This window comes from Scleropages formosus, chromosome 21 (assembly GCF_900964775.1).
Source record: "Scleropages formosus chromosome 21, fSclFor1.1, whole genome shotgun sequence".
In the NCBI taxonomy this organism is placed as follows: Eukaryota; Metazoa; Chordata; class Actinopteri; order Osteoglossiformes; family Osteoglossidae; genus Scleropages; species Scleropages formosus.
The window spans coordinates 11,152,715-11,177,708 of record NC_041826.1 but is presented as its reverse complement, the minus strand read 5'-3'; the positions used below and the strand labels follow the sequence as shown (position 1 = coordinate 11,177,708).

Sequence of the window (24,994 nt, the reverse complement as noted above, 5' to 3'; positions counted from 1 at the left end):
ATAACTCACACTGAGAGTGTGTCCATGAGTTAGACTGAGGGTCTAGCGTCTCCATGGCTACCTCATCAGCACCGGTGCCAGTCTCAGTATCCGGTGGAGCCTGTCTGGTCTGCTGGAAAAGAAGGTGGGAGGTGGGGTTTGGGGAGTTTGCACACGCTCTATGCTATCATCAGGTTCGCACACACTTCACCCTCATCTGTATCTCCAAACGCACGGTTATCAGCAAGACTCGATCAACCGTTACACCCCAACCAGACCGCCTCGCTCGCCTGCTTCTGCTCGCTTGGCGGTCCCGCACATGAAAGGTAACGCGCGGAGGTCCTCGGTTCTGATTCCGTTGTGGTGGAATGACCTTCCCCTCTCACTCAGAACTGCTGAAACTCTGTGCACATTCAAGAAGTGTCTGAAAACTCACTCACCTTTTCCGGACCCATTTCGCCCAAGATCTCTCCAGTACATGTATGATGTAAATGTTCCTGCACTGTAACTTCATGATCATCCCCAGATAAGCCTTTACACAGCCGCTACTCCAGCATTATATGTAAATGTTTGTGTATCTCTATAAAAAAATTGTAGGAAGGTGATCAGGATTAGTCTATCCTGGGTTTTGTGCACCTACTTCTGCAATGAACATTGGTGCATAAAGTAAAAAGAAAACTAAATTTACTTAAAAATCACATTTACAACTATGTCTCTTTCTTCTAATGTAATGCACAAATTGTACTTTCTCTGAGATGTACATCGCTTTGGAGAAAAGAGCCTGCTAAATAAATAAATGTAATGTAGATGTATACAAAGAATAAGTTGGTAAGAGATACTGATGTCAACTTGTGTCACTGATTCCAAAAGACTTATGATGTGTATTTTTGCAAAAGCAGGCATGGTGTGTGTGTGTGTGTGTGTGTGTGTGTGTGTGTGTGTGTGTGAGAGAGAGAGAGAGAGAGAGAGAGAGAGAGAGAGAGAGAGAGAGAGAGAGAGAGAGAGAGAGAGAAGAGAAGGATGTCTGAGCATCAGACTCAACAAACCCCATCGTGGAAAACAGCACTGAATGAGCTATGTTCACCAAAGAGGAAGGGGAAAAAAAAAAAAAAACACAGCCACTTTTTTTTTCTTAATTTTTTCTTTTGTAGTTCAAGCAACAAAGTGACATTGGCTACATCACAGGCAAGAATCATTATGGTTTGCCATTTTGAACATTTTTCCATGAACAGAAGAAACACCATAGTCATTCAATAAATCCTGCTTCTTCCTCAGCTTCAAATTCTACTCCCTAATATACAGAACAATAGGAGAAGAAAAAAAAAAAAAAAAAAAAAACTCATGAAGCCTACAGCACTTAAGCAGTCCAACTTGTTCCACATTGAGTTCACAATGCATCATCAGCCCAATAACTTATTCTCTTCATCTTCATAATTCCCGTGCTTTCGGTTTCAGAGCAAGCAAAAGGCCTGTGCCCCGCGGCAGAGCACAGGGTGATGACTGGGTGCATCCCTGACCGCTATCTCTCTACATTACTACCTCCCACATTTTGTTCAAGAAAATTTCAATAAAGGAAATATATAGCTGCAACTTGGCATTCTGCACTTTGCTAGATTTGAACCTCTAGAACGTTTGGCGTTTCAGAACGGAACCGTTTCTGAAAGGCAGTTTGTCTTCAGACATTTTGATCAGTCACCCTGTAATCACGTGTTCCCAGTTTTTGGCTTTTAAGGCAATTTAGATTAACATGTAAATAAATTCAGAGACGGGTGGGAGAAACAGACAAGAACATGCGCACTTTGCCTTAATTTGTACTTTCTCTTTTCGAGTTTCACACTTTTTCTGTATAAATCAGAAATAAATAAATGCTAAATCAAGATCTTGTACAGGGCAGTTAACCCTTGGGTTGTGCTCCACGGACAACAGGCTCTCTTTGCGCTATTATAGTTCCACCAGTTCACTTCCGACGCTCGAGTCCGACCGCACGCTCGCCGTGGATGCACAACATTTGAAAGACACCTGTCAAATTTAATAAAACGGGGTAGTTTATTTTACATGTTCAGATGCCTGATGTGGAGGATGTCATGAAGCCTCATGGCAATCAGATGAAATAAATCTTTTTTATTGCGGGGAAAAGGAAGAATCGGACCAGAACACAAACCAAGGTTTAAAAAGCCCTCAAACTATTCCAGGGACTGAAATCCAGATGCAGATTATGAGCCAAGATAAATCTTTTTTTTTTTTTTTTTTCTCTCGTTTCCCCAACAAAATTGTGGAAGCTCAAAGTTAAATGCAAAATCTATAGCTTCTAGAGCAGACAAGTACACCATAGGGGGTCCTAGGGCAGGACTGACAGCATGAGCTAACATGAGATTTGCCTTTACTTTCAGTGTGTGTGTCAGCGATCCGCATGCAGAGGCCGTCGGCGCGAGGCCGCGTCAGAAGCAGAAGCGTCGCAATCCGAGATAAAGGAAGCTGGGTTCCAGCTCGCGATGGGATTTACAACGGCTAGTCGCAGCCAGCGCAAATTTACATGGCACGACCACTCAGAAGAAACAAAAGTATGGTACAAAAGGAGGACGCGCTGCTCGCCACAGTTTAGGTAGCCTTACGTCAAAAAAGTCCACAGGCGGGGGAAATCCACCGTCCGCTCAAACTGTGTGTAACATCTCCTCGCACAGATGCTCTTCCACGTGCACGAAGGGGTGGGAGACAGGTTACGATGGAGCGAGGGCGAGTGTATTGGACGTCCGATCATGTCGCAGCACACATTTCTTTCCGTGCACTCAATGGTAGTCAGTGTTCAAAGGGTCACGGGAAGTGAATTGCTCATTTTGTGCGTGTCCGTGCGTGTGTGTGTGTGTGTGTGTGTGTCGGGGGGGAGGGGGGGACGACACTCATTCGACCCAGGAAAAATACTAGGCACTTGTGTTGTTTTTGGAGATGCATAGCTGGGATGCAAGGTTTTCTCTAAAAGGGGGGGGGATACGCAATGAGCCGCACTGAAACTACGGTTAAACTCTAAACCTCACACCATACCAGCCATGTCTCTGGCTGCTCAGCTGGGAGGGGCACGGTAATTAACCCTGGTACCCAAAGTGTTTCTGGAGAAGCACGGCAACTGCATGCGTGTAGCTAGGCAGCATTACCCTGTTTACTGGATGCACAGGCAAGGCAGAAGGAAAGCCTGTGGTGGGGAGTTTATGGCTTGGATGTATCCACTGACCGCATGAGTCCGGCTCGACCGTCCCCGTTGGCTCCACGGGCCACTGGACTCATGTAGCGGGTGCACAGAAAGGGCGCTTTAGTACCCCCTCGCAGCAAGCCTTCTCCCGAGGCCAATCGCCACCACAGGTACCATTTCCACCCTGGCAGCTCTGTCCAGGAGTGCAACCCGGGCAACCGTCCATGACCACAGCGACAGCGGTCAGCAGCAGCGATCAGCCCTGGGCTTCTGCAGTAATGAAGTGGCAGCCAGTTATAATCAATGTGTTAGTGTGTATTAAGTGTGTATTAAGTGTGTAAGCTTGAACATGCATAACGAACACGCATGCACCCGGTTGTGGGAATATACGACCTCATCTTCGCTCACGCGCACGCATTTGTGTGTGTGTGTCTGGGAGTGTGTAACTGCAGTGCAGCAGTACCGCGTGCAAGTGTGCGTGCATGCCTTTGCGAGTGCGTGTTGGGTAGCATTCTCAAATGCTCGGGCGTGCACAGCAGCGCGTGTTAGAGGGCATTTGCGCGCGCGCGTCTACGAAAGACAGCTAAAACAACGGCTACGCCGCACAAGTGCGAGCACGCGTCGTATCGGGGGCCACAGACCCGACCGGTGCCAGGTGACGTGCCGCGGTAAAGCAGGTGTCGCGTACATCAGTTTCAGTAAGGCTATCTGATTATTTGAACCAACACTGGGACTTCAGTACACGGCGACGGTGTCACATGTCCTTTTTTTTTTTTTTATCCTTCGTCATCTTTGTCCCAATTTCCTGCGGAAATCACAAAAAAAGACAAAACGTTTTTACTCTGTCTGACCTGTTAATGATTATCCTTGAAAAATGGCTACAATCAAATAAAAAAGGCACTTTAAAAAAGCAATACATGTATTTCGTAATTACATAATCGTTAAATTGAATAATCATTTTTGGAGTATATAACATTTTAATTACAATTACTATTATTATTATTGTTATTCTTAGGAACGTCTCAGTTAAGAAGAAGAGTAATTGGCTCCTTGTTGGCAGTTAGGCTCCTTGTGATCATATCATCTTCTGGTTGTAGGGTTCCTCCCTCCAGGTTCCCTATCTCAATGGCAAAGAGTTTTTTTTGGCACATTTTTTTTTCCCCATTGGTTGTGACCATGTAAAAAGAAGAGGATAAGTAGAAACAAAGTGTAAGACAGCATTTGGAAAAGTCTTCCAGGGGTGCGTCCAACTCCCGCTGTCCTGATCGGACACCCCGGTGGCGGTGACGCGTGAACCGGCACAGGAAATGCCAGTCGTCGGTGAATCGGGCGGCAAAGACAGAAGAGGAAGGGCCACGCTAACACTCTGCAAGGACAAGAGAGGTGCACTGTTAAAAAACAAAACATCAGAAGAGATTCCAATGGACAACAGTCTCAGTTGTGAGGGAAATGTTTGGAAACTGTTTGGAATTATTAGAATTTCAGCATGAAGGGCTACCAAAATGTGATCTAATCTTCAGCTCAGTCATAATAATAAGTAAAGACTCTCTTATTTAACAAACATCACTTTACATTTCCACATGTTTATGGGACAAAGAGTGACCGAAGTGACCTGCATTCACTTTCTGAACCAGCAGACAGCAGTGAAGAGCACTAAAAAGGAATAGGATTGTGGGGCCTTTTCAGTTCAACTCATTTCCACGGTGTTTACAGCATGTATATGGTGTTTGCAAGTGTCGGTTTTCAATGACAAGGTTTCAAAAGTACATTTATGGGATCGATCAGCAATGAACACTGACAAGCAGCTTGAGGAAATACAGCTATTTTTACCGTGATAACTATTTTTTACTATTTTAGTTTTACACACACACACACACACACACACACACTCACTGAAACTGCTTGTTCCAAGCGAGGCAGCGGTGAACCAGAGCCTAACCCGGCAACATGGGGCGCAAGGAAGAAGGGGGAGGGGACACACCCAGGACGGGACGCCAGTCCATCACAAAACACCCCAAGTGGGACTCGAACCCCAGACCCACCAGAGAGCGTCACCACACCCCCCCCATTTTAGTTTTAATGAAGTTCAAAGTTAAAGACATTACAAAAGTATTATTTGTTATAGCTATCAGAGGTTTTTAGAGAAGCTTCCTTGTAAATGCATTAAGAGACATCAATATTATTAACCTTATACGGACTGAGACGTAGGGCGTTATGAACGAGTTATGAACAGACTTTTAATCCCAGCTATGTTTGTAAATTGAGGAGTCCGTGTGCTGCAACCTTCAACAGGAGGGAACGCTCTGTCTCCTGCCAAAAAATATCAGTGAAAAATACAAAAAACAGCAGCCAGCTCACTGCTGACACGGTACATGGCCCCATAACTTACATGTCAAATGGTTCCTGCCAGATATAGGCCTGCAACAGTATATTCTAGATAATGTCCAAATATATATATATATATATATATATTCACTGAAATGTATATTTAAAGTGACCTTTATGTAGCAGCTTTTTTCAGATGTCACCGAGCATATGTAACGAGAGAAAGCCCTAGTGCTGCAGAAGAGCCCTGCTGCCAGTGAGGACATCGAGTACCAGACAGACATATTTAGTCTACAGAGAAAGCAGGAGGTTAATATTAATGGAGCAGAAAAGCTCTTCTACCACGGAAACATAATAATCAGGCCTCCCCCACTGTCGTACACCCTGAAGACGGGCGCATCGGACGAGTCGGGACAGACAGACACGTAGGCTGTACGCTAATGACACCGCACCCTGTTCAATACCCCAAACGGTGCGAAACGAAGCGCATACGCCGGGGGGGGCACGCGGCCAGTAATAATCCCGCACCCCGTTCAATACGCCAAACAGGCGGCTGCTCCGGTCACGGTGCGCCCTTTCCCGTGCGTTTCGATAAATACGCATGCGGCAGCGAGCGCGGCTCAGAGACGCGGACTCGCCCGTGTGGCGTCGTCGGCCCAACTGATGTTGTTCAGTAAGGTAGGGGTGCGAGGTTGCAGTCTGCAAAGGGAGCAGAAAATATCGCTCTTAATCTTAAGGAACCACACTTCTCCGACCGGGCTTCCCCTAAACCAACCACTCGAGCCCAGTCCAGTCACTCAGGGTCTCCTCAACTGTTCCACGCAAATGAACAGGCCTCCACTATGCAAATCAGACAATTAACTACAGCGTAGTTCTCGCTCCTACTCCTAGGGGCGCCGTTGAGCAGCGCGGGACGCCACGGTACACATATCACACGCACCTAGACGGTATGTGCGCCGAGGAGCACGTGGCCTTGGCTCTGCTGATGGGGACTAATTAAGAAAGGCCGGGATCGGGGACCAGTGCACGTGTAAAACGTGACACGAGCGGTCCTGCGGCGCGCACGTCCTCCGCTCATTCAGAAAAAAAACGAAGGGGCCTTTCCATCGCGGCCTGCAGACACTGCGTAAAATTTATGCAAATTTCACTCTCTGTCGTTTCTGCTGTTTCTTTTAGAAAACACTTTCTGACGGGGAGCTGCGCACTTCTCCGCCGTCCTCCCGGCTGCACGCACAGACACCACGTCCGTTTACAGTGCGTCTGCTGCTGTGTCTGCGTGCGTTGTGTCCCCTCTCCGTCTCGCTGTGTGTAAACACACCCACACAAACACGTGCATAAACAAGCACTGCAGCGGCGCGGGCTGAAAAGGAGGGGCTGCGCGAGAGCGCCGCGGCACAGACCGCGAGCCCTGCGGTTCCCATGGAAACCCAAAGCCCCGCCTGCTTGCCAACGCACCTATTTTCGACACCTTGCGCCGAACTGCTGGCGGAATGACCTTGTGCTCTTCCCGGCTCTCGATCGATCTGCCTCGATGCGTAAAATATTGCGCTGATGCGCGAGCTGCCAGAAGAGACACCGAGTAAATGCTGAGAACTGGACACAGCAATAAGTGATCATATTGATGTAATCGTGGTCATTTTGAACTGGTTCCCATGCAGCCGCCGTCAGTGACATAATGGGCCCTCCCTTCCGCGGACGCCTTACAGGGGTGCTTGTCAGATGTCCGGCTGCGTCCGGCACCGGACTGACGGCCGACCGCACCTGTAGCTATCATACGGCCCAACGTAATGCGTTCTGACTTGTTTCTGTGCTGTGGACTGCGCTGCGGGGGAAGGTCCCCTTTGCCTCGGCCTCGACTCTTTTACGCAACCTCAAAACCTAAAGTAAAGAGGAAAACAAAACTCATTGACAAAAGAATGAGAAAAGAAGGAACACATTTATACCCATTTCGTGATTTGCGAACGATGTTATTGGAACGTCGGCTTCGATCAATATTCTTCGCAGATAAACATTTCTGTTTGCACGCGAGACAAAGCGATCTTCTTTAGTCAGAACCCGTGCTGAACGGACACCTAGCAGAGCAACGTCCATCTGACACTTTTTCTCAAGCGACTCACCGTTAGGCTGCTTACACTGATTTACCCACTTATAGAGCAGTGCGGTTTTTACCATATCAATTCAGGGCAATACCCTGATCAAGGGCACTGCACTCCAAGGAGAGGTGGGATTCAAACCTACAACCTACAAATCCATGGGCAGCAGCTCTAACCACTATGTCACCTAGTACCCCCGATGTTCACGTGGGCTGCTGCTCAGCATTATGGGAATCAGTATTAGTGTTACGTGTGTGTGTGTTTCTTCAAGACATTGGCTTATGGGGTGCTTTCTGATTATTTACAGTTAAAATTAAAACTACTTTTAATCGTTCACGATGCTAGTAAACCTTTCGCCTCAGTTTTCTTGTTTGCGATAATTTATGAAACGCGTTAGTCTTTTATACCATTTATTGTCTGATATTCCTTCCTTTCTCTTCACCGTACATGAACACAAGCAGCAAATAACGATTACCGCATGCATGTACACTGCTGCGTAACAGTATTTGCAATTGTTTAATATCAGCTTTCGGGAACGTGAATATTCACATTCTCTGTGAGGCAGTAATAATATTTTGTGTAGTATTTGGGTCTTCTTGGAACAAGTTAGACTTTTTCCTCAAAGAACTAATCGTGTTTCCCATTCCGTTGTACAAATTTTTTCCCAGTAAACAGATTCCCAGGAAGTACTTAGGCTCGTAAGCCAGGCAATGGGTGGACTTGCATACTAACACTCAAGACGTCTGAATGAGACCTTCCGGCATGAGGCTGACGGAGGGCCAAGGTGTGGGGTCACCAAGGAACGGCCATATGCTGCGCTAGAGCAGAAGCGTGTTCTGCCAGCAGCTGCGGCGGTTGCACACGCTGCACGTATTTCACACGTTGTTCGGCACCTCAACGTGCCCTTGGGAACGGTGACCACGCTATGACCTTTGTTCATCGGTCAGATCGTTCAGAACACAGCGTGATAAGATTGTGCCATGGATCCAGGCATTCTCAAGGTTCTACACTTCCAGTGACCCTCAGCCTGCGTCATACCTTCTGCACCCCTGGCTCTGTGGATCCTCGTTTGTGCGCAGACTTCACCGCTTCTGCTCCGACGACCCGTTCTGCACTGCAGACAAGCTCATCCGCGCAGCAGTCCCGGAGAACTCGGTGTGACCGATGGCGGTCGCACGCACAGTCTCCTTGCAGACCGCTTTATCACGAGCAAGTTGCTCGGCATTCGGCTTCACCCATCTGTACAGCTGCAGTCTGGATAAAGCACCCTGTCTCCTTGAGAATATAAATCATGCAGCACCGCAACCTTGGAATGTGCTCAATGCTCAGTGATTTCTTGCATAACTCTTTCTGATTAAGGGAAAAACAACATTATTACGACGATATTACCGTCATTACATTTACATTAATTCATTTAGCAGACGCTTTTCTCCGAAGTGACGTACATCTCGTAGAAAATACAACGTGTGCATTACAATAGCAGGAAAAGACACCTGGACGCAGAGGCGTGATTCTTCAGTACAGTTTGTTTCTTTCCACCATATGAACCAATGTTCATCACACGAGTAACTGCATAAAACTTGATCAGAATCTCCACGATTCCTGATCACTTTCCTAGTCTTTTTTTTTTTTTTTTTTTTGGAGATACATATAAACATTTGCGTTACATTACAGGAGTATCTGCGTAAAGGTTTATCCGGGCATCATCTTCAAGTTATAGTGCATGAACATTTACACCTTACATGAACATTACCTGTGATCTAATCATTAAAGGTAAAATGGAGAAGAAGCACCGTGCTTTATGCCGTTTATCCATTTTTTCCCTTTTGCAACATCCATAATAAGGCACCTCGCTTCGCCATGTTACCGTTACTGAGAAGTTCGGCCGTCGCCGAAGGACCACGTTTATTGACAGTTTCATGTAGTAAGAAAAAAAACACTTTTCTATATACGCTTCAAGCATAATCCTCCCACCAGCTGGTTTATTCTATTCCTAGCCAAGTCAGTTTAAAATCAAAAACAGAAGGGGCTACTGCAAAAGCAATAAGATTGTGGGCTGGTTTAAAAGCAAAAAGGGTGTTTAGGATCTCCTAACATGTACGTAAATTTGCATCACATCGGTCACAACATCACGATAAGTTCTACAAGCTGCTACTTGAGTAACGTGCGCTGGCAAAAATGGTTTCGAAGAAACTGCCCTTCAATAATGTGTGTTTGCTGCTGACTCACTTTTATTTACTGAGCTGTATGTCACTCGAATAATGAATAAATAAGTTTTTAAACACAGAATGAGGTGGCGCTAGTTTAAAAACAACAAGAGTGGGGCCTCTTCGAAAACAGGGAGAGGCGGTGCCAGCTTAAAATCCAGAAGAGGACCACCGTTAAATTTCTCACCACAGTCGCTTTCCTGCAGCAGGTCATGACCAGAACCTTAGACAGTTTGCATTATGCCCTCGTTTTTCCCTCTGGCACGGTGTTTCTGCACCGTGGTCCTGGACTCTGAGGAGCAGAACTAGCACTCCCTGTCCCAAATACAAGGTGAACGTACCACTTGGTGGTCTGAGACGGCTCGACTCGAACATACGACACGGCGACCTCTACATACAATCGGCCTCTCTTATTTCGCCAATCCTTCGCCAGCCACACGGCACCAGAATACTGCAGCGCACCCAGCAGCCGGGTCCTCCATCCTTTTCACAGGGCAAAGTGGCCAATTACCTGCACATTCTAATCAGCTTTACCTACTGAAGGCTTGCTGGCCGTAAGCTTCTTACCCACAAGCCCGGGTACAGCAGAACACACCGGTGCCAACTCTGAGCCGAGGTCACCAATGACTTGAGGTCAAAGTTCAGAGGTCAGCGATAAGCCACACGGGTGTTCTCAGGCACCCCCCCCCAGCCACCTCTCTCTTCGGGGTCTCCTTTAGAGGTATCCTGAGTCCAAATGTCTCAGAAACCAATCTCGGTAGAAAAAGAGCAGGCCGAGAGCCACCAGGGACCGTCGCTCACGGAGTTACCGTCTACATGGTCAATAGCAGTGCTGGTTGGGTTTATCATGTTACGTTATACTTAAAGCCGCTTCGATAGAATCACAAAATCATTGCCGGGCGCTTTGATGACACGTTCTGCATCTCCACTCAAGTATTACACCATGGGGTGGGGAGGACTGTGGGAAACAGGCCTGGAGCAAGAGCACCTCACTTTCATTAGCATCGCTAGGGAAACCGCGGGTGCGAGACCTGTGCGCGGAAAGAAGAATCAAAGTCCAAAAATACCACGCGCTGCTGGCCAATATTTATTGACCCCGACGTGTTCCGCCCAACACGGTCCGGCGTTTTCCACAGGTGTCCAGGGATCCATTTACAGGAAGAAAAAGGCTGTTCTATTCATTACACAGCTAAATGCTTACAGAGTATATTGAAATATAATCAATTAGCTGTAACTGTCAGATAACGGCGTCAGGCCGGGCGGCAGTGTTACCGATAGATTTATTGGTAGAAATAAAATAAATCAGCAGGAGAACCTGTTTACGCAGGCGCCTGTGATCTCACGTTTCTCCCTTTCCCTTGCACTCCCCCTCGCAGGGATTATACCGTCTTTTACAGTATGAAATTCTTTCGATTAAAAGGCTGTAATCTGAAAGGAAAAGACCCGGCAGTGCCGAACTGTGCTGCCTTTGTGTCAGGAGATCATCTAAGTGGACTGTGATGAAAAGCAATATCGTGCACCGCGCTGCTCTAAAACACACTTTCGGGGTCTTCCATGTGGACTACTTTACTGCAACAGGATATGAGGGTCCAGAATACGTGAACCCATGTTTAACTGCCAGCCTTTTTACTGAACTGCACTCAATTTATGAACACACCCATGAGCGGAAGTCTCTTCACAACAAGATACTGTCCATAAATACATTACTTTTACCAGTGAGTCACGGTCGGGGAAAGGCTAATACAGATGCGCTTTCATTTATTTTCAGGTTGGCTTCTGTAAAAAAATCTCCGATGTAGCTAAAATAAATAAAAAGTGTGTAAAGTCTTTATTTTAGTGTCTTTCTTTTGAGTTACATTAAAAACCATTTAATCGAAAAAATACATTGTCTCCACCCCCTCCCATTCAGCATCAGTTGTTTGATCATTCATCTGGCAAACATGTGCAATGTTACTTATGTTGTTAGTGATCCCTCAGGCGCAGGTCTCACAAAACTAGAAGCGAACTGGGGGTCCCACACTCTTACTATATTTAGGTGTTCTTTACTACCCTCTACCAGCTATCAGGTGGGCATGAAAATGTAGGTTACTTCTATTCTGCAATCCCTCAAGCTTTCATTATTCCTTTCCTGGCATTTAAACTATTACTGGTACAAGCCTTTCTGTTAATGGTTGGCAAAACCCCAAAAACCTAGACAAAAAAGACATAATCCTGCTTTAAACAGTGAAACCACACAAACTCCAATGCCCATAAACAATCCAGAGCTAAAATAGTCCCTTATTAGACAGAAAAAATGTAACCCCACCCCGTTATGCAAATTAACAGTTTAGCTCTTAGCAGGGCTGCTACAGAATGGTACTGTGGGCAGCGGAGGGGCTCTACATTTCAGCTCCTGTGACGATAGCAGTGTGTACACAGATTCATTAAAATACAGCACCTTCATTGTCCCAAAACGCTCAACATGTTACAGAACCGTGAAAGTAAAGGGCAATGTATTGGCCAGTTTTAAAATTATGGTGAATGTAACAGTTCAGTTCTGGTCTGTATGTCCATACCTTATGCAGTTTTGTAACGTATCAGTTACTTTATACCTAAGTGACCAAAACTGTATGAAAGGGCTTAACTGCATAAATACAGCAGCCGTCTAAATGCACTGTATAAAACAATTAATGGTTTGAACTGGAAACTGAAATACTGCTTTTTATCCTTCAAATTTTATAGTTAAATATACATGCAGTATTGTAACGACCCGCGTTACTGGTATTTAGGTGGGAAGATGTTTCGTGTAAATAGTTGCATTGCGGGGAATAATGTTAAATGTGGGTGTGCCACCACTGGGGGCACTTAGGGGGAAAATGATGGGGTGACTGTGCCCACCAGCGTGTTGAAAGAGAGCCTGGGGGCGTTAAACAGGCTGGGAAGGCTGGCTGTAGGTGCAGGTCCTGGGGGAAACTGGGTCCTTGGACCAAGAGCATTATTCCTCTGGTGCTGGTGTTCAAATAAACCGTTCATGATGAATGCCACCTCCGTGTCCTTCTTTGCCCCATCCAAACACATGGCGCTGCACGCCACAGTATATTTACATCTTTTTACAGTGCAGTGGCATGAGCTTTGTGTTAAGTCACTCTCAGTCAAAACATTCAAAAAGGAGAATTGGATGGGAGACAGAGGGCAATGCCTCAGGCCTGCGTGGTACTGCACCACTGTACTACTGTACTAGTCCACCATGCAGTTTGGAGGTGGAAACACCAGGTTACTGTATGCCTCGGTTTTCATCCAGCAAGCTGGAATGAGGCCAAAGGAAAATCCTTGTAATTCCCACAGACCGCTATAATAGAAAAAAAAGAGTGATTAGATGAAGCACAAAATCGCTTTCAGGCTCTGTGGAATTCCCAGACGGGAATCTCTCCAAACATGGCAGTTCCCCACTACCTCTCCAAAAATTCTGAGAAATATTGTGATGTTATATTTATACTTGCAGTTACTTTGGCTGCAGGAAATGATCAGTTATTCAAGCTGTAAATATTAAAACTAATGCAAGGAAGGGGCTGCATAATGAAGGGGATAGTATTTAAATAAATTGTACAGTGTGCATATAATTATACCTACATTTACATTTTATTCCTTTGGCAGACATAGATTTGCAATGCAAGGACTCAGTACATGCACCTCACTATGAGGCTTATGAGAAACCATATTCTGCTTCCATGGTTTCAAACTCCAAACAGCCACTGGTAGACTGAGAGCTTAAAGGGAGGAGCTTAGGAGTTGTCCGCTAAAGCAAGCTATCCATGAGACTTCAGTCCCCAAACAAGAGCTCAAGTTTTTCCACTTGCCCAGACACGTCGCCTCCTCCGTTTCCTTTCAGTCCTCGCTGACCTCTAGACGTTTTTTCCCAAACCAAGAATGTTTAATCTATTTACACTTACTCGTTGAGCGGAGCAACATTCAATGATCATTAATCAGTATTTAGGCAACATCTTTATCTTACCTTCACCTTATTTTTATGACTTACAATACTAACACTAAACTGCCTTCAATTATCCACACATTTATAGAGTACAGCAGTGTAACACACACACACACACACACACGTAATTCACCTTAGGAGCACCTAAAGGAAGCCTGTGCAGACACAGCAAGAAATCCACATAGACTAAGCTGGATTTGAACCCACATCAGAACCCATGACCTACAAGGTGTGAGACACCAGAGCTACCTGCTGTGCCACCATGCTGCCCTATTTAATGCATGCAATAAAACATGCCTTTTCGACTGTCCACTCACCTGTGCCATCCTTGCTGCCATTCTGGTGTGTTCTGAGTTCCTCGGACTTGAAGAAGTCAATGCTGGCGTAGGTGTTCAGCCCACTTCCTGCTCCCACGCACCCGCCCAGCCCCCCTGCTAAGACGGAGGCAAAGAGGCGTGGGGGGAGCAGCTGACTCGCAGCAGGGCCCTCCAAGCCGGAGCGTGCACTCTCCTTGCTCACCAGGTCCAAGTCGATGTAGTTGAGGCCCTGCTCCATTGAAGCAGCCTGGACAGAAGGGATAGGAGGAGGAGGAGGCCTGACGCTGATACGTGGAGAATCGCTCGCGGTGCCGTTTCCCCACAGGACGCCCTCCAAGCCCTGGCGTCGCACCCCCACCTGGCCATGCTTCGGAAACACTGCGGGAGACGAGGCAGAGGAGAGTGCCAGAAAGGTCTCGGAACAGTGGCGCCGTCGAGTTGTGGGGTCGGCCCGCATTGTTTTAGTGCTCTGCTCCACGCCAGTGTCCGAGTCTGCGGGGAGGAAGTCTCCGCCCAGCTCCATGGATGACGCATGGGTGGTACGCACTTTGGAGGGCCCTGTGTTGGCGCACTCAGATGGGACAGTCGCTCCCACGCTGAAGGCCATCTCCGTGTACTCACAGGATGAGGCCAGTTCTGGTGTGAGGGCCGCTGGCACACCACCACTCTTCCCGTACCCTGCGTCAGCCACTTCGGCCTCTTGGGGGCCCACCTGGTGCTCGTACCGTGCCTTAGGGGCCACAGCCATAAGGCTCAGGGGACTTTTACCAGAGCGGAAGCCAAGAGGCGTCGGCGAGAGAGGCGAGGAGGCAGGCGTTGGACCGAGCTCCATGTTGACGTACTCAGCGGTGACCAGCGGGCTCAGGGGTGCCGACATGCTACGGGGGAGAGTCAGAGAGCCAGCCATAGAGGGGGCAGGGCGGTGGAAGGCTCCAGAAGAGCTGTGCGTCAGTCCTCGCCCCGGACCCCCAGCAACATCCCCTCTGTACTCGATGCTGACGTATTCCCCAGGACTGGGAGTAATGGGCAGGAGGGTGTTCTCTCGAACTCGGGGGAGGGTGCTGGCTTTGGAAATGTGCTCAAAAAGGCTGGTCGGTCGACCCCTCCTGGGCTGCGGGGGACCCTGCTTCGGCACCACTGGTGCGCATCTCTGCTGGGAAACACCCTCTTTGAAGGTCTCACGCCCGATTCCGAAGGCAAGCCCAGGTCTCACTTTCAACCCCCGGGGCTCCACAAGCTTCTCCTCGAGGCTCTCGCTGCTGGCTGAGCTGGACGAGAACGAGGATGAGGACAAGGATAGGTGCTGGCTGTCCTTGGCCCCCTCAGAGGGCTCCTGTCGGACGGGGCGCCCCGTTGCCTTGCCCCCTTCCACCTGGGTGACGCTGCCCCGGCAGCCATCCCGTGTGCCCTGGCCGAGCTCATCCTGGAAGGACGCAGACAGGGTGTGTTTGTAGGATCGAGGCAGTGAGCAGCACGAGTAGACCATCTTGGGTGGTGTCTGTTGCAGGTGCTGTCCGAGGTGCTGGGGGGGGGTGCCGTCTGCAGAACGGGGACTGATGGGAGACATATTCATGTAATCGCCAGCAAGGGACCTGCGGCTGCCCCAGCGGCCCCCCAGGGTGCCCAAGCCGTGTTGCTCCGGGGAACAGCCACTGTTCGGGGACATTACCATGTAGCCCTCTGAGCCTGCAGACCGGATGTGCCGCGGTGGAGAGACGCTGCTGTTCGGGGTCATGGCCATATAGTCGTCACCGCTGCCGGGCTTCGGGTCCGAGGCTGCAGGTGAAAGGGAGAGTGAGAGGGAGGCAGGAGGAGATGTTACCCCTGGCAACATCGTCATGTAGCCGTTGTCCACCATTGTCCCACCTTGCGGCCCCTCTCTCCCGCTGTCCTTCGGCATCACCTCTCCTGTCATGTCAAGGTACCCGCCGGTCACTGTGGTGATTGAACCCGAGTCTCGACAGGAGGTGAAGGACTCCCTGCTGAGGCTCCGTGACATGAGGGTGTAGGTTTCTCTCTCACCGTCCTCCTCATCGGTGCGGCCAGTGATCGGCTGCTCCAGTGCAGTAGGGGGCAGCGACGCCCTCTTGCTGTGTAGTCGGCGTTCTGGCTCACACTCCCGACTGGAGGAGCGCCGCAGGAGGCGCCGGGTGTGCTGTCCACTCCGCTGCCCCATCGCAATGTAGTTGGATGCTTCCTCCAGTGCTGAGTGGAAGCCAAGTCCCCCTGCTGAAGCCCCCGGAAGGTCAGGTGTTAGTAGGGTTGACTCCGCGATGCTGCAGCCATCCTCATCCGAGGAGCCGTAGTCGCTAGGGGAGCCAGATGCCGACACTCTCTGTGGGGCGTAGCGGCCATAAGCACAGACTCCAGCAAGCCCCACCCCGCCCACCAGTCCACACTCGGATCCATGCCCGGAGCTGGAGGACAGGCTGGGGGCCGGGGAAGCACCGGGGTTTGAGCCGTAGCAGGCCAGACTGAGGTGGATTTTTGCTGGGGTGGGAGCACGGGACTTAAGTCTCAGATTGGGGGTGGTGGAGCAGGAACCGCCCTGATTTAAGTTGAGAGAAGCCCCAAGCCCTGGCCCTCCTGCTGCCACCATGCCCTCCTCTGTTCCCGCCCCGACGCTGGCAGTCCGTGCCCGCGAGAACCCATGACGAGGCGTCGGGGACGTGTTGGTGCTGCTGCCGCCCCCTGTCCCTGGGGTCTCCGTGCGGGGCCGGCGCGTGAAGCCCACCTGGCTGGGTGGTGGGTTGGGATAGTGCCTCCTGGAGGGGACGCTGATGGGGTTGGAGGGGTTCCCACCCCCAGCTAGTGCTCCCACGGACTGGGATTTGCTCCGCTGGCAGAACTCCTCGCTCAGTGCCTTCATGGCCTCCAGCAGTGTCTCGTGCATGTTCTGGGCGACCACCGAGTCCTCGACCTGCATCCAGAACTCGCCGGGGCCTGTGACAGCCGAGCGACCCACCTCCACAAAGAAGAAGTTCTCAGAGTGGCCGCAACGGCGCACGTTCATGAGCTGCAGCACGACGGCTGCTGCGTCTGAGTTGAGCTTCACAAAGCTCACCGTCTTGTCCGTCAAGCAGAGGCGGTAGATACCCACTAGGTTCCTAGCCTGTCCCAGGCCTTTGGGCCACACCTTCACCTGCCACACCTCTTTGAAGGCGGGTCCGGGGGAGGGCACATCACCACCACTGCCCTCACTCGGAGTCTTGCCTGTAGAACAGCAGAAGAAAAAAGAAAAGCTGCAGTTGGTGTTCAAATGTGTGAGACGTGTGACTTAAGAGACAAATTATAGAAATTATAAGCCATACGTATAGTCGTGTAAGATCCCATTAAGAGAAGCAGAGAGTCTCCTTTTACATTTATTTGTTTAGCTAATGCTTTTTTCCGGAGTGACTTACAGTGATTTACTCATTTGTACAGGTGGGTAACCCATTCTATAAATTCAGGGTAGATACCCTCGCTCAAGGGTACTGCGGCAGGAGCGAGGTTCAAACCTGCAACTTCCGAGTCCAAAAGCGGCAACTGCTACTCTTCCAATGAGAGGCTGACAAGCACTCGTCACTCTTGGACGTCACACAACCAGCCAAGGTGACAACAGGTTTCTGAAAATCACCCCTAAAAACAGTGTCCACCACACCGGCGCTGGATTAGTGTGTCTGCGGCACAGCAATTGTTGCCAACCTGCTGCTGCGATGTGTCCCAACAAGGCAGCGAGATCTGACGTCACGCCTGCGTTAAACAGTTATGACACGGCAAACGATGTAACTTACTGCAGTAAATATTATAATTTAGCATCATCATTCAGTTATTCACCAGATACGGCCATCCACAGAGGCTTACACAGCGTACAATTTTACACATTACATTGGTACACGTGTCTTACAGGGACTATTAAGGTTAAGTATGTTAGTCATCCGCATGACAGAGATGTCTTCTGGTATTTGAGGTGGTGCTTTGAAGTCACTTTTGGCCAGGTGTCCAGTCTGGTGCCATCTGACCTTCTGTTCACATCATCGTTATTTTTTAAACTCATCTATGACAATTTCTACATTGATTTACACTGTTAAGCTACCTACAACGATTCATCCATTTATACATCTGGGTGATTTCTAACCCCATCAATATAGTATGGCAGTAAGAGGTGGGATTCGAACCCAAGGCCTTCAGAAGGCAAGGTGAGAGCGCTGGCTACTATGCCACTAACTGTCGTTCAGCCGTGTGCCAACTGAGCCCCACCCATCTGGCCAGGTCTGTGGCCCCTTGTTTCCCTGCCCCTCTGACACCTGCCCACACTGCTCCCCATCTGGAGGGCAGCCAGCCAGATCCATCCACTCCATCCACACTCCCTCCCCCCCCAAGGGATCCGGACTCCCGTACCACTAGATCACCGTGCGACTGCAACTCCAGACTCTCGACACCATGCTCACTGGACCGAGTTCACGTGGCACTACAGTCACCGGCATTCTCTAATGCAAACAGTGTACATTTCTCCCCCATGTTTAATAGCGCTGCTTCCCACCAGCCTGAAAATACAGTAAATATTTTGGAGCAGCTAGAGAAAAAAAATGTATTTGTTTTTCTCCACGCCTGACGATCCATCTATAGAAATGTACAACAACAAAGTGTTAAAGTGCTAATCTACACTAACATGTCATAATTCAGGTGAATTCTGGAACATCTGGACCAGCTTTTTGAAATTCTTACAGCGTTCCCCACGACTGTACCTGTGAAATATTGGAAACTTTTGCTCTTATTTTACGAATGTGGTCATGTTTGAAATTTCTCAACGCGCTGTTGGTCTCTATATTGCTCTGACTCAGAATTCTTCTCTTAAAGAAGTTTTTTGCGGCAAAGTATCACATTCGCATAAGACGGAGCTCAACATATGTTCGACACAAAAATGAAACATCAGACCACACACAACCCTCCCCCACTGCACACTCCACACAGGACCGCTGACCACATAGAGCACCGCTACATGGTGGCAACGACAAGTTGTGCAGTGAAAACCCTGTGAAAAAAGAGCAGAATGCAGAACAGTAAATAAATTTGTGAATTTGTTCATTTTCTTCCACCCTTTTGCTGCTCAACGTGGAGATTAAAAGTGAAAAGATATGATAAACCATGTTGGTCGTTAACGGTCAGCCTGGTGCTGACGGCCTACCCCAGAGACTCACCGTTTCCTGTTCCACTCGAACCCTGAACACTCAGCGTGGCCAGTCTTCACACTAATTAGCTGAAGGTCACTGCCTTTTGTCTCACCAAGCACAACATGGGTCTCTACTGGGATTCTCAGCTTGAAGTGTTTACTCTGTTTACTACTTCTACTCAGTGCACCAGTTTTTACACCACCTTTTACTGCAAGATCCTCTGTTCCTGCCACGACACTGCAGAGAAACACGGTATTTCTTGGAGAAAGGACAGAGCAGGTAGGTTGGTGATACTTTATTTGAAAAAGTGATACATTTTTTAAATATTGAAATGTTTTGTTTTTGCTGTGCAGGAGGCGGGGGCACAGAAAGGCCGAACCCTGACAGCAGAGATGCGCAGAGACCGTGGAAAGGCTGCGGCATTGTGGCTTTCCCACCCATTACCCGTTGCCCCGCCCCCCTCCGCCAACACAACCACTGTGATCCGAGCTCCTCGTGTTAGTAGGTCAGAGTGGAGTTTGGTGCGGCTCAGCTGGGGGGCTCCCCAGCGGCCACCACACTGTGTAAGGGGAGAACGAGGTGGTGTCGGTGCGCGCGATAAACACCCCCTTTCAGAATCACATGTGTTCACGGTATATTTCCCCAGCAGTGGCTTTCACCGCTTAGGAATTTTACTAATTTATACAGCCGGCTGACAATGCGGTTAAGGAGCTTAATCTTGAGATCTGAACCTGCAGCTGGGGTTAAGATCAGCCCTATGAGCGCGAGAGCGGCCCCAGCCAAACGAAAAGCCTTCACCGTTTCTCAGACACCCCCTCCAAGCAGGCGGCCCTGATCGCGCACGGCACGAGGGTAGAACCGGGACACGCACAGTACAGACCTCAAGGGTAGAACAGCAGAGCTCTTCTTGGGTTCAAACTTGCTTTGATCACAATGACTTCTCCAACTGGTTTCCAGTTGGCATTCTGGGTGTTGCTATGGGAATATTTATGCTGGATGAGACCCAGTACAGCAGCTGATGGTGCTGACAGGTACGGTGTAGAAGAGCATGGTGAGGTAAACCGATAAATACTTGAAGGACTTTATGGTCTATAGTCCAAACCTACACACGTGAGGGACACGGCAGGGACATGCTGTGTCGGCATTAATCTGCACTTCTGCATTACTGCCCATTAAACATACTCTGGTAGCACATGGTAAGGAACTGGGCTTACAAGCAGAATGCTGCAGGTTCAAGTTGCCTGCTGCTGATGGACCCACAACAAAGGCAATTAAACTTGAATCATTTGGGCAAATACTCAGCTGTTTCGTCGGGTAAAATATTTTTTTTTCGTTTTGTGATACATAAGTGAAAAGCTTTATATGGCACCTCACAGGCGGATAATTAGCAGGGGATGGGGGGGACTTGTCTGTCATGGACAACAGGAGAAATAGTTTCACATAAAGGGCTCGGTGTGTGAGAGGTTTTAATACCAGAATACAAACACATTTTGCTGGGAATCACAGTGATGGGAAGACACATAATATCACTGTCAATAGCGTATGTATTGTATTACTGTATGATCACGCTGCGTGTGGTTCGGCCCGAATCCCTCCGGCTCACTCCAGCTGTACAAACACGAACACGGGAACATCATTGCGTGCCAGCTGTGTGGGATCTGCCTCATACAGGGGTGGGGGTCATTTTGACACCAGGTCATTTTGTGGGACAGGTGACGATGTTCCCAGAACCCAGAGAAGATCTAAAGCTTTTAGGTGATTATGGACCAGAGGGATGTATAAGTAACCAAATCGTCCACTGTGTCCCCCATTGGACAAGACACTCAGTGAAACTGCTGCCCTGCAAAACAATGCAGGTCAACAAACATGTAAGTCTTTTGGGAAAACTAAGTCATTTATGAACACTCTGGGGGAAAAAGCATCTGCAATGCAATTAAATAACATAAAACAATAATAATGTTCCATTCAGCCATCTATTATCAATAACTCTTCCCCTGATGAAGGGTCATGGTGGACCAGAGCCTGTCCTGCAAGAAGAGGGTGTGAGACAGAGCACACCCCGCTACCGTGCCAGTCCAACATGAAACAACCAAATATGCACACACACGCACAACAGGTAATTTAAGGACACAAATTGCCCAGAAACACATGTCTTCGGACTGTAGGAGGAAACCAGAGGAAACACGCAAACACAGGGAGAACATGCAAACCCTACAGACTTGAGACTAGAATCTATGTTCAAACCCATAGCCCAGGAGCTGTGAGTCTCCAGAGCTACTGTGCTGTCCTAAATAATAATGTTATCTAATATTATTAATAATACTATTTCATGTTTCCTTCTGCTACTAGAGAAGCTCACATTGACCAAGATGGGAAACACTGACAGTTCAGTTCCATCTTTCCCTGATCAACTCCAGGAAAAATACTAAACTCTTCTGAAAGAGTAAAAGAAAGATATGCAGGAGAACATAATAAATAATAATAATATAATATTTAGTTTTGTCCACGTGCTGAGCAGGGGACACAGGAGCCTTTGAGGAGCTCCAGTACAGCACTGCGCAGAGCTTCTATCACATTCCTCAAAGGTCTTTCACAGCTGCTAGTTCCACTCTGCAGTTTGAACTCCATGCAGAGCCCACGCCCTCCACACACAGAGCTTCTGGTGGTTCCTTTGGTGAAGGACACCTCCCCAAACCCAGAAACTCCTCTCAGAAAACATACTCAAAAATACTACTCATGATGATGATGATGATTTGCAGTGGTCATCTTAATAAAATGAAAAAAGAACCAGCAGCTGCAGCAGCATCGGCAGCATCCCTGTCCTTCAAAACGTGACACCTGGGATGGAGACAGAATGCATGAAGGAAATCCTGATGCAGAAAATTGCGGGGCTGCAGTCCTTCCTTTCGTTCCTTCGTTCGTTCATTCATTCATTCATTCAGTCAGTCAGTCAGTCATTCAGGGACACGAGGCACGCGGCGTCCGAGAGCCACCAGGTTGGAGGATGCGGATACCGCCCCACAGCACCATTCTCGCCGAACATCACATCAGCGCAAATCTACTTCTCTATTATTATTATTATTATTAATACAAATCATTATGTTTGAGGTTTATTATCTAAAGTAAGTCTCAACACGCTTGAAGAAGATAGTATAACCAAGTGCACACAAGCACGCACGCAACACACACACGCGGAGGAGGGATGCTCAGTGACCCGAACCGTCACGGGGACCGGATCGGGACACCGGTTCGACGGTCCATTCGGGTTTCACACGTTATCCCGCGAATAAGGACGAGGAAAAACCGCACACAACCCGCAACCGCATCCAGGGGACCGGGTGGAATCAAGGGCACCGCGACGTAAACACGCGGCAGAGCCCCCCGCCGCGTCTTCCAGCCAAAGATGGGGGATGGGAGGAAACGACCCCACTCCCCCCCCAACTCCCCCGGCACATTAAACGGGGGCAAAAAGCGCAGGACATGCAGACATTCGACGCAGAAATGAAACAGAGCAGTTGCGCATGGCGAGAGCCGCGTGCACCGCAACACTGATACAGTTTCACCACGGATAAGCGTTTGTTTGCGCGACACCGCGCTGTGCACGAGCGCTCCTGCGAACAGCGACCGCCGCATTGAGAAAAACAGCCGACAGGAGCGATTCCTGCCGTTGGACCTTCAGCAGCCCCTCCACGCCTCCTCCGTGGAGCGCGCGTGCACGCGCACACACCCAGCAGAACCACCTGCAAAAGCACAACACACCCCCTGCGAACCCGCGTCGCCGACTATCGCGCCCATTGATTGCATCTGCAGCCAAACCGATCGACAAACGGGGGGGGCGCGCGCGCGCGCGCGCGACGCTGCCACGTTCTCAGCCGCGGGATCTCCGCGAGCACTGCGCGAGCGCGGGAAGGGGGACCCGCACGTCGGACTGCCTTACTCCCGCACTGGAGCTCCAGCATGGCCTGGTACCACTGCTCCTGCAGCTGCTCGCTGTCGGCCGCGATGGCGAAGCTCTCGCCGCGCGTGTACAGCACGATCATGTGCCGGTTCTTGGAGTCGGCGCGCTTGTTGATGTTGAAGCACGTCTCGAGGCTGAGCGCCTTCTTCGGCACGGGCGCCTTGCTGCGGAATTTCTTCTCGTTCTCGTAGTACTCGATGCGGGCGGGACCGCGCGCCGAGGCCGCGCGCAACACGAAGAAGCGCCGGTGCGCGGACTTGGGCTTGCGGAGGTAGCCGCACATGCGGACGTCCTGGAAGCTCTGCTGCTCCGGCGCCTGGGTCTCCATCGCTCGGCGCCGCGCTTGTTTTCCTCCTGCGCGTCTCTCAGCTCCGCGTGCTGCGCGCTCCTAGTTCTTTCATCGTGCCCCCCCCACCCGGCTCGCTGCCCCGCCCCGCCCCTCCTCTCCTCTCCTCTCCTCTCCTCTCCTCTCCTCTCCTCCTCCTCCTCTCCTCTCCTCCTTTCCCTTTCCTTCCCTTCCCAGACGCACTGATGCACGACGAGTACGAGCTCGGACGCGCCCGCGATCGCAGCTAAATTTACGCTGTCTTTGCGACAGACTGTTTCTCGTCGCGAGGTGCACGCACACGAATAAACAACCAGGCGCGCGCGCGCGCGCGCGCACACACACACACACACACGCGGCTCGCGAGGCGCGCTCAGCAGCCCAACGCCCCTTCGCTGCAGTGCACCGCGTGCCATCCGTCTGTCACTTCGCGCCGATCCCGCGCGCCGGTGTAGCGAGTGAGCGCGCGAGGGACGAGAGAGTCGGAGCTCTTCTTGTGCGTTCTGATGCGGGCTTTGCTTAATGCATGAATGTAGAACATGTAACCTAGTGTTTTTTAATTGCCGGTATATTTTTAAGACAATAGTCATATATAGGAGAAACACACAGGAGAAACACATGATGGGAGGGGGGGAGACGCCCTCTCCCCAATTTCAGTTGAGCCTAAAGTGTCCCTCTCATAGTGTTCTTCAGGGTCTGCATCCTGAGATCCGCTGTCTTCGCCATGGTCGCCATTGTCTCGTTTTGTCGGGGAGCTTTTGGTGACTTCCAAAGGGACAGCCCAAACTGATCTATGTGAAATTCAGCACGAGAAATAAAATCTCTGCCTCACCCTCGGGGGTGGCGGAGAAGCCCGCCCGAAACCCTGCACCTAAGGCTTAGGCTCGGCAGGCGGCCGAAAATAAAATAAAATAAAATAAAACCGTGCAAGGGGGGCAGAGTTTCCCCCGTGAAAGGCAGTGGTCAAGTCATGTATTACGTTCCACTAAGCAGCAAGATAAAATCTCCAGCGCTGCACTCTGGTCCAGACACTTAGAAACAGACATGAACATGAACTGTAAACACTGGGAGAAGGTGGATTAAGGTGGTCGCGCGCTGCTCCTCTGTTTGGTTGCTCTCTACTGCCAACTAAGGGCGGGACACAGAAAAACAGGCGATTCACGGTCGCGCCGCAGTACTTTATGGAAGACAAGTGAGGAATACACAAAGTGAAGTAAAAAAATAAAGAGAAAATGTTCATGTAGTTGAAAATTCATGACCTGGTTGTTTATAACACATGGACAGCGTATAAAGAAGTCAAGAACTAGGAGAAACATGGAAATAAGATTTTTCGCCCGTACTTCCTCGACTTAAACTATTTGGGAACCTGGAGGTTTCTGTGTCTGCTTCTCTCTCGCTTATACACACAAACACTGTCCTACATTTGTCCCTTACACCAGTGGCGTCACTAGGGTTGGTGTCACCCAGTGCGGTAACTTCTGGT

General features: G+C 49.5%; 1 protein-coding gene across 2 annotated transcripts; it reads right to left on the bottom strand.

The window, feature by feature from the left end:
* Positions 1-1,170: 1,170 nt before the first annotated feature.
* LOC108918671 (insulin receptor substrate 1-B) lies at positions 1,171-23,593 on the bottom strand. 2 transcript variants are annotated; one of them, XM_029247564.1, is made up of 4 exons: positions 23,166-23,593; positions 15,942-17,288; positions 14,076-15,851; positions 1,171-4,529 (listed from the first exon to the last, which is right to left on the bottom strand). In XM_029247564.1, exons 1-4 carry the CDS (start codon positions 23,512-23,514, stop codon positions 4,522-4,524), a joined length of 3,480 nt encoding a protein of 1,159 aa, XP_029103397.1. In that variant the 5' UTR covers positions 23,515-23,593; the 3' UTR covers positions 1,171-4,521. The 2 variants fall into 2 exon arrangements, with proteins under 2 accessions (XP_029103397.1, XP_029103396.1); XM_029247563.1 differs by having other exon boundaries at positions 14,076-17,288.
* Between the last annotated feature and the right edge of the window lie 1,401 nt (positions 23,594-24,994).